General features: G+C 34.9%; 1 protein-coding gene across 8 annotated transcripts in view; it reads left to right on the top strand.

The window, feature by feature from the left end:
• LOC116339050 (glutamyl aminopeptidase) overlaps positions 1-14,134 on the top strand; it is a 62,219-nt gene that overhangs the window by 39,198 nt on the left and 8,887 nt on the right. For 2 of the 8 annotated variants that reach the window (XM_031764666.1, XM_031764664.1), the window contains exons 2-3: positions 2,116-2,821; positions 3,088-3,228. In XM_031764666.1, the coding sequence (XP_031620526.1) occupies positions 2,782-2,821; positions 3,088-3,228 (181 nt within the window). In that variant the 5' untranslated portion in view covers positions 2,116-2,781. The other 6 variants (XM_031764667.1, XM_031764662.1, XM_031764665.1 and 3 more) reach the window with 6 other exon arrangements.

The raw sequence follows: 14,134 nt of genomic DNA on the forward strand, positions 1-14,134 counted from the left end.
GTGTGTGTGGTGTTTTTCATTGTCATTTTGCTTTCGTCCAAAAGAAGAATTTGAAAAAAGAAAAATTTAACTGAAATGACAAAAAGTGTTTAGTGTGTCACAAACGAATTGTGCGTACAAATCATTATTTTTTTTAAAAAAAGCTTGCCAAAAATACAACCCCCAAATGTTTGAATAAAATTTTGTGGAAAATCAAACGAAATTAATTTTGGTGTTTTTGAAAACAGCAAAAAAAGAAGATTGAATCAAAAAATAGAATTGCCAATGAATGAGCGAAAAAATGACAAAGAAGTAACATTGAAAGCAGATAACGCGAGTGGTGCTCGATGCTATACCGTAAACATTCGGTGAAGGATTTCCCAAATGCTTCAAAGAACGAATACTTACAATACAATCAACAGAATCGTATGTGCATTTTATAGTGTTTTATATTTCGAATATCATCATTCGGCATACACATACATACACACGCACACATTCACATACAAATACATGTGAACGCATCATTTAATTTAGTAGTTGGGGTAAAAAATATCCTTCGGCTAACGGTGCACACGACTAACGACCGAGAGAGAAAGAGAGAGAGAGAGAGAGAGAGAGAGAGAGAGAGAGAGTGTACGTTAGATGTATTTCTGTTGTTTGTGTGTGTGTGCGCGCGTGCGTTTGTATTGTGCAATGTGATGATGGTGTAGGTATAAAACACAGATGATACGATATGCATATAATACTATAACAGTGCATATATATGGCATGGATGGGAACATCCACGAAAAAAAATGAAATTTACATTTGTGTTCGATCCATCTGTTTGCTTGTGTATGTCTTTGTGAACGTGCGTTGCGTTTATCATTGCCGAGTACATGAATCTTCTTCCTCTTCGACTCCAACTACTACCACTACCTCTACTCCTTCTTATCCTGCTTCAAAACACACGTTATTTTCGGGAGAAATTCACCGATTTTCGTGCGATTCACAGTTCTTCGACCATTTCGAGAAGAGTATGTGTGTTTGCATTTCTCTCGATACGGTTTCTATATACATATCGGTTTGCTGGTAGCAAAAACAACAATTTTCTCCCATGAATATATATATCATCTTCACTTGATTCACACTAGCTGAACTTCATCGTTTTTCGCGGCCAACCACTGTCGGCTTTTTGCACTTTTCTTTACGCTATTACAACGGAAAAATTCGAACAACGAACATTTAAGTGTCCTCGATGGTACAGCGTCGTCATCACACAAAAAATTCAGTTCAGCCATATAAATAAGTTATCATCATAAAATGTCCGTAACATTTTCTTCATTTTCCATTTCTATATTGTGAATGTATTTGTCGTTCTTATCGCCAAATACTTCAGTGAACGGTAAAAATACGTACTTCTTCGCCGTTTTTTTATATCGTCGTGATTTTTTTGTTTGCCTGATTTGTTGTTTTGGTCGATACTTTTACACCCCTAGCAAACATATTGCCATTGGAAATTGTTCCTGACTTGATATGGTGTCATTTGTAAATGAAAATAAGTTCAAAGTTCTCTCTCTCTCTCTTTTTCTATCTCTTTCTCTGTGTGTTTGAAGCACCATTCGATTACTTTGTTTAGAAACCCTCAAAACGATTCAATAGCAAACCGAAATCTTGAATCATTTTTCCATCAGTTCCAACAAGAGACACATTCTACTTTGTTAATTTCTATACAGTGTACAAGTTTTGAAAACATTTTTCTTTCCACCCACTTTTCGTTTTTTTGCTGTGTACGACAATGAAAACAAAGTCATTGTTCAATCGACGGCTAACGAATTATTTAAGACTTAAAAACGCGAAACACACACACAATGTGGGTGTTAAGAGTGGCGAATAAGCAAATAAAATGTTATTTCGTTGTCTGCCATCGTCCCGTCCATCAAATGCGTATTAAAAAAACTGGCAACAAAAGAAAAAAAAAATGCAAGAGTGAAGAAGCAATGGAAGAATCATAATGCAAAATGGATGGAATGAAACGCTTGTCAACAACCATTGTTCCGTTGAATTTCAAATGAAGTGCAAACATTATTCGAAATTCAATTTGATTCAGATTTTTGGTTTACCCAACAACAACATTGCCATTTACATTTTCAGCACTTTCGAATTTGCAACGAAAATATACTGACACATCAACAAACACCAAATTCATGAACTACCATGTAATAAAAAAAGTCCATCCAGTACGACGACGACAGTGAGCCAATGTGGCCATGATAACTGGATAATTTGATGTGAATCGCGAAATAGAGAGCAAGCGAAAAAAAAGAAAAGAAATAAAGACAGATGAGAGTGAGTTTATTGTCGGACGTTAGTGAAATAGAATGAGATTTTTGTGAATTTCATAATTAAAAGGAAGTTCATTTATGCAAATATCAAACAAACGGACAAAATACTTTTTTTTATAAGTTCAACAGTTTGATTGTGAATCGCTTGTGATAGCTTCAAACGAACATATTTTCAAAAAAAAAATATTTAAAGCAAACGACGACAAGTGAAAGTTTACTTAAATTGAGTGTTTGACGAGTAACTTCTCGTCAGTTGGAATAGTCGTAAAAGTAAATATTGAGGCAAATCGTTGGTTATTTTTTTTTTTATTTATCAAAAGCCGATATTGTGTGATTTGAGTGAGAAGGGAAGAAAAAATCTTCCCAACGCAACGATCATATATTGGCAGGTAATCAACGTAGCGGACCTGTTAAGGTATCTGTTGTTGGCGGTGGCCAAGGTGGATCGAAAATTTGGCGCCGCGAACGAATCGAAATGACCGATCCAGATTTAGATGATGTCGCCTTTTTATCAGGTGTGTATTGGCCGATTGCGGCAATCAAATCACGTCGGCAAATCGGCATGATTTTCCCCATAATTCGGAAAATCGGTTCTGGTGGTGGTGTGAATTCAGGAAGCAATAATATTAAAAGACTGTCGTTTGTTTTTATCAAAATATCTGTCTTCATTGGATCGACCGTATGCATTTAAACGAAACGATAGAAACAGACAGCAGCTTATTGCAAATCAAAACAAACACTTTATCTGTTTGCTAAATTATTAAACATCTTGAATTTGCAGGCGGTGATAGTAGCGGTGGTCGGCAAACACGTAACGGTGTTGCGGTTTGTTCACAGAAACGTGCACTCTGTGTTACCGCAATCGTTTTAGCTGCTCTTTTGGGAACGGCACTTGTTATTGCTTATGCAGGACCACAAAATGGTAAGTATATAACCCATAAAATTTCGTACATTTTCTCTCCATTCTCAGTTTACGAGAAGAAAATGGAAAAACACTAGGATTTTTTCTCATCGTTTGATTTTCATTCGCCTCATTCGATTTCGCACTCAGAAATTGCAAGTGGGCAAACATTTTCGTTAAATTGTATACACAGAGGCATATATAATAATCCCGTTGCTTCTGGTGAGTGTGTTTATAGAGTCTCAAACATGGCCAATGCCGACAAGAGAGATTACTGAGAGTTTTTCGCACTTACATTTTTATCACCGGACAAATCAAGCATACTAACCAATTGCACTTCATCCTTTTTGATGGCGATTTAACACGTCATATTCACATTTATCGATTACACTGTTTATATTGAAACACTTTATCAAGCATACGTTACTCGCAAAATTGTAAACTCAATTATGTATTAAATCGGTTTAATCGGACCGCAAAAAATGGACTACGAACGTTTTTTTATGATGAGAGCGTGAGATAGAGAGAGAGAGAGATATCAAATAAATGCGCGTCAGTGGTTGAATTCGGAGAAGCGGTGACCGCCCCAAAACTGCTATTGTAATCATTTGCTGCAATTTTCATTCAATTGTTTAAGAGTTTTTCTACTAATTTATATTTATTTCTGAATGCGATTCAAAATTCTATTTCGATTGGCCAAAGATAGAAACCCCTTAAGCTGTACAGGTCCACCGAGCTAACGAAAAATCGATTATTTTATTTCATATTTAGTTCAAATGCTACGATATTTTTGGAAAAATCACTGAAATTGCACGTCAACCACGTTTTCATGATATTCGTATATGTTGATGATTTCAGCAATTTTGGAAAATCCTCACGTGAGAATTGCATTCGTTTTGATTTTTTTTTCACTCAAACCATCCAATCTATCTCTCGATGTCTGTCTCTGTCTGTGTGTGTTTGTGTTTGGGTCGCTCCGTGTGTTGTTGTTTATGACCAACCGTAAAAATTGTTTGTGCATATCTCGTATGTAGCCGAATGTAAATGGCAGTTTGAGTTCAATTTGAGCATGATATATTTAGCAGGCGGTGGAGTGTGCATCCTTATCGTAAAATCGACTATATTACACAATTCCTGTGCATAATAACGAATCCAAAGCCAAACGACTAACCAAAACCAAGTGTGAGAGATGGAAATGGCCATATAGACTGGATCGAGATAAAGTGAGAAAACTTTTTACAAAAATGGCGCATATGTGTAGTTTACGTATGAATTGTGAGCTATTTATTACTTTTATTCGCTATTCGTTTTATATATATATGCGAAGAAAATTGCAAGCGTCGAAGACATCTGATTCATCAGCAGGCGAACCAAGCGCAACAGCAATAACAGAATCAGCACCAGCAACAGCACACACACACCCACGGCCACAGCCAGTGCAAGAAGTGAATTAATGGGCATCTCTCTTTTTCAAATATACAAGCTATGGATGAAAATCATCGGCGAACTGTGAAAATGGTTTGAATGCACGTTACGTTACTATAGAGAGTATTCACCACACGGTCTTTACTTCATTAATATTACCAAGGCAGCAAACCGATTCTGTCGATGTATGTGTGTTAGTAGATGTGTATGTTTATGTGAGTGTGTGTGTGTGTGTGAGTGAGGGGTGAATCATTGTGAAAGACATCGCTTTGATGATCAATACTCAAGCGCCAGGCTCTCGGGGAGTGAGAACATAACAAAAATAATTGTATATGTTTACCATAAAAAATTCTCTTTTTTTCATCACATTCTTTTCACTTTGGATGTTTTTCTATAATTTTTTTGTGTGCTCTCCCCGTTGATATTCCATTTTATGTCCGGCTTTTCTTTCTCTCTCTTCCCATCAAGTCCTTGTGCACTTTGAATTCTATTCATTCTATTCTGTTTTTCTCACACTGACTTTGATAGCGGTTATCGTGCAAAATGTTTTAAGTGCTAGTGCATAAAGCTAAAGAGAATGTTATAGAACTAGCAAATAGCCTACCGATTATGCTTTGCATTGCAAACATGCCGGAAAAATGAGAATATATATAAACACACACACATACACACATACAGCTTGTGGCAAATGTGTTGGTGCGTTTGAAACCTTATGCGTTGCAAATCGTAATACAAAAATTCTCGAAAAATAGAAGAACAAGGAGAGAAAAAAAATTCCAAAGTTGTGGCGGCGTGTGTTGTGATGCGATGCACGAAGGGTAGATTTTGTTGAGATATGAGTTCATTTCATTGCTTTAGCATTTTTAGTACGGTTTCTTTGTCGATAAATTCGTAGTCGTCGTTATCGTCATCACAGCCAAACAGTTCACCGCCCTTATAATTTTATTTTTTCGTGCTGCTGCTTCTGCTGAAAAACTTAACCCCCAAAAATTTGAATTGAAAAACACACACACATCTACAAATACACCAAATTCACGCTGAAATATATCAACAGTGGCAAGTGTATCGAAAATAAACGAATAAGCGCACGAATGAGAGCAATTCACTCAGTTCGCCATCATTTCAAAATGGATTAAATAGCTTGCTCAAAATTGAATAATGAGCTTCATACAAAAGTGTGTACATAGCATTTGAAGCTCGAGAAAAATGAACATGAATTCGAGTTGACGACTAATAATAAATTTGTATGAGTGTTGATACTTTCCCCAAAAAAAAAATTGAAACATAAAAAAAACCGAACGTACTGAATAGAACCGGAATAGAACGGCGATGAGTTCAGCTCACTTCGGTAGACAATTTGATTGCTTTCAATTGTTTACATTTCGAATTATTATATCGTTGCAATTTATCTTCAGCGTTTGGTTTTGCTATTAAACTAAACAGCTTATTTACATTGTCATTTTCAATTGGATCATTTGTTTATGTTTATTCAGTGCCAATTTGCTTGCGTCGAATAGATGGAATATCACAATTTGTTTCGGCACCAAAAGACAAAGAACAGAAGAAAATGAACCAATTTTAGTTGCCAAACTATGTTCGAAGCACTAAAGCATTGGTAGTTCTTTTTTTAAATGCGGCACACCAAACCAGAAATAATATAGCAAAAACACATTTTATACATGGATGGCATTCAAATGACTGGATGATAAGGGCTGACAGGTAATGATTACGCGTTACTTTTGTCATGAAATATTAACGAGCAACATCGGTTTTATAATAGCATTTTGTTCGATGAATATAAAATGAAAACATAGACCCCATAGACACAGGTTCAGGGTAATTAACAGAAAACGACGTTTTATTTCTTCTTTAAAAAGTCGAATCAACGCAATTTACAATTATGAAAACTAATAGTCATTTTATTATTTAAAATCGAAATAGGGGATATACATTTGCGTATAAGGTTTCCCTGCCTCAAACGGATATGAGAGGTGACATTTTCTCCCGATTCGAAGCAAATTGAAGAAATGTCATCGGAAATTGAAAAATACCTCAATGCCCAAACCATCTTGAAATATTTGCGCGCCCATTAATTATTTACGCATTAAACCGAATGAAAAATTGTTGGTTTAATCAACGGGGCCACGTTCAACATAGTTGAAATTCCATACATGGAAACTTGACTCAGCTGTATTTTGAAATGTCCATAATTTAAGCAAATTAAGAAATACTTTCAAATGGCCCGTTAAAATTCAAATCAGCCGGTCTTTTACGACCGAGTATGTGTGCGATTATACGGTAAAATCGGATGTAATACGATACCGCTTACTTAAAAACTCACAAATATTTCTGCACGCTATGTGTTATTCTTATGTCATTTAATCGGTGGTGATAGGTTTCCGCATTCTTTGCATGCATCAGAATGGCCAATAAATATACACGGAATCGGAAAATGTTTTCATTTACAAAAGCCAGCAAACATAAATGAAAGTCTATGACCTCATAACTCATTTAATGAAACAAGCGCACGCATATACACGCTCACACACATACACACATTTTCAACAAGAAATAAGAAACGGAATCATCTTTTGTGCCATATATATATTTCAGTCAGTTTATTTCTGTGACTTTGTGCTGACACATTTGTATTCATATACCGTTTTTCAACCATGAATAAGTAGGTACGGAATGAACAGAAAGAAAACTGATTTTCACCATTTGCCTAGTGGTCGTTATAACCAGTTTGTAAGTCGTTGCTTTGAAAATTTATTAAAGTGCGGCTAAATGTCGAAACCGAACGATATTTTTCAGTTTGGAATTGTAGAGTCGGTTGGCTATGTAGGCACCCCAGAGTCGTTATTGTTTCGTGTGCCCATTTGGTCTTTGTTTTGTCAACGCGCTTTGTATGAACAAAACATTTGATGCAAGTGCGGGGACAAAAACCCAAACAATGCGAACGAACAAATAGGAAAGTGAAGTGTACACAGGCCGCTTCCACCCTTGATAGTGCTGCAAGCATAAATATGCAGTAATTCCCTTTAATATAGTTCGTTTGTTGATTTTTTTTATATACCGCTATCTTCTCGCGCGTACTTTTCTTCGTTCATTTCTGCATTGCATACAGTCAAAATAGCATTCACACATTTGACGAAATGACATTCATTTGGTGTTTTTTTATGCTTTGTGTCGAAACACATTCGTAAAACAATGTCAAATTCCAAGATTAGAATCATCTATTATAGCACTGTCTTTCGTTTCTCCTGGAAGTACTACCGGCCAAACATCACTATCTCAATCAATTGTTCATTTCAGAATTGAACAAGAAAAAAGGCAAGATGAAATGGATGATAATGAGGCCAGTGTACGGACGGAAAAGCGGCAAATATGCAAAAGAAAAATACTTATGTTCTGTCTTACATCAGCTTTTCAACTTTAATGTTGTTACACGCTGCAAAATCACAATCATCACCTACATATGTTTGCACATTTCTTATTGTTTCTGTTTCACATACAAGAAGGTAGAGAGAGAGAGAGAGCGAGAAGTCATATGAATACAATTGGTTAAATAGCTAAATCTGTATGATAATCATGTGTGTACCGGTGCATGAATTTGTGCGAGGGATGTATTACCGTTCACTTTGTATATGCAAATAAAATTGCGCATTCATTTCGATCTGTTCATATACAGTTACTTATGTCGTGATATGCTTTGCTTTACATTTTGGCGGAATGCGGAAAATACACAGCGATTCATGTGCAAGCATAAAGGTGTTAAACTCTATAGTAACATATATGCATTATCGCGTGCGCGTTCATTTTCGTACATGTGTATGTGTTGTCTGTGTGACAGCAAGAAAGAAAATCGAATTGAAAACGGGAGTACAAACATTGCGAGGAAATTTGCTTCTTCCTTTCTATATGTGTGTGACTACGCCGTCGTTCAAATGCAATAAATTTGCTAGCATTCGCAAATAAATTCACATGCGTTTTTTTTATCTGTTCTTTTTTTGTCATCTTATTCAATTTTCTTTTATGATGTTATTATGGCCTTTCACATTTCCCATAACATACCCACTTATAAATTCGCTTTGACTGTCATGTTGACGTATTTCATCTTGATATTGATTTACTGTCGCTCATTCATAAAACTATGATTTAAGCGATTTACACATTTTTTTAATGCTTGCGTCATTGGCGCAACTCATGCAAAAGTCTAAAAACTGTACAATGAAATACATTCAGAGAGAAACAGACACATTGAAATGCTCACAAATATAAACAGCTCGATGAATTTTGTACGCAGTGAATATACACAGAAATACGCTTTTGGTATATAGTTTACGAGCGGAACGCGTATACAGCGATTTTCATTAGCGAATTTCGCATTGCAAATTCATGTGCTTAATCCATACGCTAAAGGACATGTTTATGCATTCATCATAAAGTGAATATGAAAAAAAAACGAAATTTGCATAAATTATTGCGCCACTATTATTCTAGTTTCGTATAAATAATTTTCATTTGGCGCGTGGAGGTTTGAATCAATAAATTAATACCTCGAAAAAAAAGGAAGAATGTATGCACGAATGTATTTTTCTATTTTATTACATGAAATTATTTGTTCAACTCAAAACATAGAATCGTAAGCCAGGGTATAGTATATCCGACCGACGACCGCCCGACTCCAAAGTCTGGATCCTTCGGGTGTTCGGTTTTTTTTTTGGATATTTCGAGCGTTCGGTGTTTGAAGACGAGTAGCCCGAAATCGAGTGTTTGTGTTTCGAAAATTAATTAGAAAATCTAATGAAAAATAGAAGAAAACAAATTGGACCATTTTTTAAGTTTGTGTACCAGATAAATCTTCTTTGATAAAAAAAATACGGGGCTCTTACACCCAAAAATTCAAAAAATACCGAATGCCCGAGTTTAAAATCTCGCGCTTCAACAAAAATGAGCTTCGGTCGGGCTGGTATGGGGTTTGAGTAAACATGGAAACTATTTGGGCGGGTTTCTAGCCGATTCTTACGCCCCAATGCGACCTCTGGAATATTCACATCAAAACGAAACATTCATATTTAACGCGTTACCATTATTATTTCCACATTAAAAAAACCATATGAATAGTGACAAAAATATTCATAGCCGCTCACATTGTAAACAAATTTTAAATAAGATCTGTATCGCTTGATGTTTGCATTGTATTTTGCAAACAAATTGGATGCATGGAAACTTTTCTTCTTTAAATTTCTCAAGAATTTCAAATATGTTGAAGAAATGTATATTTTGAAATTGATAGATCTCTTAGAGTCAAGTTCAATGAAACTTTTTTTATTTGCGACGAGAGTGAGTGGGAGAAAATTTTCTCTGCTTCTTCAATATGAGTGAATTGATTAGATTATTAAATCATACAATTGAGATTGAATATAAATAGAAATGTTGCATAAATTGACAATATGGAGCGAAACCGTCAAATAATTCATCCAAACGAATATTTGGTTTAATCGATAAGATGAAAATCATCCTCATGGCAGCTTCTGATATAGAAGTAATTTCGCACTTTATGCACAAATATAGTGATGCAATTGTATTCGATGTTGAGAATATTAATCCACTCACACTGTCTATATCAATATCGGTAACGAATTAAATGAAGTGTACATCGTATTTAATTTAGCACTGAAATTGATGTGCATATAAACAAAGAGGATGCGTACATTAAAAATGGCTTATACCAATGTATTTCAAAACCATCACTGATTGGCACATCACATTTTAAATGCCAATTTTACATTGATTCTATAAAAGGATAACTGACACACCATTCCATTTTATACAATTAAATTTACCGAATGGACGCGACACTGCTTTTTCAAACAACAAAATATGAGTCCAATTGCTGATACATTGAAATCCGGCTTAAGTGTTCGTAAATATCGGTTACTTTTCTAATGAGATTTATATTGATGATTAACAGTAAATTTAATCGATGAAACTTTTAAACGATGCAATTTAAATTCACGTGCATGCATTTCAATTACAAGCGATTTCTAGTTTTGAGTGTTATTAAAAAGCACAATTCAAAAATTCAGAGTCCCACTGCAATTTCAGGTGAAATGAATTTCATACAAAAAAAATACGAAAGAGAGGCCGAATCAACTTCCATGTGAATTGTCGGATATTATATTATATTTCTCAATTGAACTTACTTTTGAGGCAAAAAAGAGAGTATCAAGGGGCATTTTACTATATGCGAATGCCATTTTATACGGAATATATGAAAATTCGTACATTTCATTCGCAACCATTCGCGAATGTCGCATACGTCTTGCTAGATGCGACAAACTGTCGTGTGACATTTGTACATACACATTGCTGTGTTCAGTTTGTCGTGGAAGTTTCAAACACAATGTCATTGTTCTCAACTAAATTTGAAAAACAGTTGAAGAAAAAATACAAGATTATTTGTTGAATATTATTTTAGAAGCCGTATTCGATTCGAAAAGTGAGATTTTAGAAATAAATTCAGATAATATAAAAGAAATTGAAAGTTACGTCAATGAAAATAAAAACCTTTCACAAGGCACCGTTTACAGTGATAATATTACGAGTACGAGTGGCAAAGATTTATTTACCATTTTAAAAAAAATTCACTCAATATTACCAAAAAAAATATCAATTCGGCTTGAATCTCTGTCACCTAATCTGTCACTTTGACTTTTTGAATGTAAAAATATGACTTTTCATATGCGCCATCCGCAAAATGTGTATGAAACATTCGACACCGTCCGCAAATTTGTATGAAACATCCGCCACCATTCGCAAAATTTGTAAGAAACATTTGCGACCATTCGTTTACATTTGCAAAATATATAGGAAAAATTCGCTCGCATATGGATCATTCGTTTAAGTCGGAACCCCCTAGGAGAGTATGAAATCTTTTGCCCGATTCCGGAATATGCTTAGAATTATGGTGCAGCACCAACCTTTGATGGTGCCTTGTGTGCTTTTCGTGTGCTTGTTTCAATTTTTTCCCCGCAAATTAGGTCGAACACGTAAATTGAGTGCTGTATTTTGCATTTGTGAGTACACATTTTGATGCATGTCTAGTCTGCGGGTGCTTAAAAGCAAAGTATGTGATGATGGTAATAAAATTATTACGATGTTAATGCAAGCCAGATTGATCGCAACATAACATTTTCCATTTTCCTCACTCTCTTTCACCGTTCTTCTGTTCGATGCGGTGTGTTTTTTCTCCATCCTCTCTAACTTGTTATCGTTTCAGCAAAACGAGCTGATAATGCCAATGAATTTCATCCGTGATTTTAGTCTTAAAACATGTAATGAATAATGACGACAAAATGTATACAATCATATGGCGGCTAGTCAGGAAAAAGAGCTGACAAGAGATGCCGCCTTTGCTGTCTTTGTGCAACATTTTCACCAAAAGAGTGGCGCAAAGTAATACATATAAAAAAAATAACCAATTACAACATGGATTTTTCGTGGCTGAAAATATGGATGGCAAAATGCTATTTCAGTCGGATCATTTTTTTAAAATTCAATTTCGTTGTGCTTGTGATGCAATCATTGACTACGTACTGAACTAATATGTATTTTATTTTCAATTTTTTTTGTGTGGGATGAACAGACACTTTATCGATTTTCTACTCGAACTCTCTTATCCTGTTATGGTAGAATAAACACTATGTGGATGTGTGCCTGTATGAAGTTTAAATTGAAAATGATTTCTATTATTTTACCATTCATCGACAAGAAATCTCAGGCTCTCTTGTTCAAACTAATTAAATAGACTTAACTCCCCATTTATGCATTATAATCCTGTCAATAGACTTGAATTCGTCAAGTACTTTTATTTCGTTCAACATTTCAATTGCACTTGAGATGCTTGAATCAAGAGTGAGAGCAAGATAGAAACAAATGAATAAAAAAACGCACAAGAGTTAATTCTCATTCCATTTCGTTGAAGTGTTGAATGAAATTAATGCCTTGTATGATTAACGATCCAACGGAATACCAACGGAATAGGTTATAAATTCACCAACATGAATGAGCATAACCGATTAGAAAATCCATCCACATTAAAAGTATTTAAAATCATTCAAATAACAATGTTATATAAATTGAATGGCCATAAATCATTATATCGCCATTCCATTTGCGCTTCGATTACTTCCGAATGGCGAACAAAATGTAATCTCGGATGAGTTGAGCATTAAGTATAACGTCATTTTTTTCCACCATTTTCATGACACCAATAAAGGATATTTTTATAACATTTCGACATTTTGATTATTACACACATACACAAATGTCTAGATACCCAAAGTTTTCCTCTTTTACGCAATCAAAAGAAAAATTCCCTTCCGGAATATTTCGTTCGTTCGGTTTCGTGTTAGGCATATTTTTCTGCTACCCGGCATTACCCGTTTTGTTATCCATTCTTTCGATCAATTCAAATGAATTAATCCAATGAAATAAAATGTAATATGGCGGAAATCATTTTTTTCCGCGTTTAAAATTGCGAATAATAATTGTGAGTTTCTCTTCTTGACTGAAGGGAAAAAGGACTAACAATTTTCTTGCTAATATAACACATTTTTTTTACGGCAATAAAATTATGTTCATTCGATGACGCATTAATATGGTATATGCAGCATTTTCTTTAAACGGCTTCAGGCAACATCGATCCGATTTTCGATTTCCAGCATACGTTTTCGCCCATTTCTCTGTTCCGACATCAGACTTTTCAATTTTCAATTTTTTATTCGTTTTCCATTATTTTTGCGAGACTGTATGTGATGTGATGAAGTGTCCGCTACTATCTTGTATGATGCGTGTGCAGTGTGCACCATTATAAATATAAGCTCGTTTTTTTTTTCATTCAAAATAACATCCATGTATTAACAAAGATTTTGACATAGTGCCAAGAAACAAACACACATAATCCTAATAATATTTCGATATTGTAAAAAGAATCGTCGTCGAACTCAAAATGCAGCTCGCTTTTCATATGCACTGTATCCAGCAGGAGCAGCATCGATGGTTTTCAATTTTTTCAAACGGATTTTCGGACAACGTTGAACATAATCGGAAATGTCATTCAGTTTACGGGTCGATCGTATCTTTGGTATATAAGATTACTGCATCAAAAAAAAGAACATGGAAGTGGTCGCCTTATGTGTACTGAAGCATCAAAACAAAGAAAAGCACTCTTTTTTTTCGTATAAGTGGAAAATTTGTTTATGAAATGCATCATCGACTCAAATCTTCTGTATAAATGGCATTTTTCAAAAGTAAAGAATATTCCACTTTGTGCGGTTTCTTCTAGCATTCGAACGAAAATGTGAACGAATTGGAAATAGTTTCTTGTTTTTGGCCCACGCTCACCGTTCTGTCTGCTATTGCAACAATTTTCTCTTTGTTTCTCTTTTTTTTATTTCACATGCACATAGATGATACAATTACAGTACTGGCGTTT

This window comes from Contarinia nasturtii, unplaced genomic scaffold (assembly GCF_009176525.2).
Source record: "Contarinia nasturtii isolate CC-2019 unplaced genomic scaffold, AAFC_CNas_1.1 Cnas_scaffold_493, whole genome shotgun sequence".
Lineage (NCBI taxonomy): Eukaryota > Metazoa > Arthropoda > Insecta > Diptera > Cecidomyiidae > Contarinia > Contarinia nasturtii.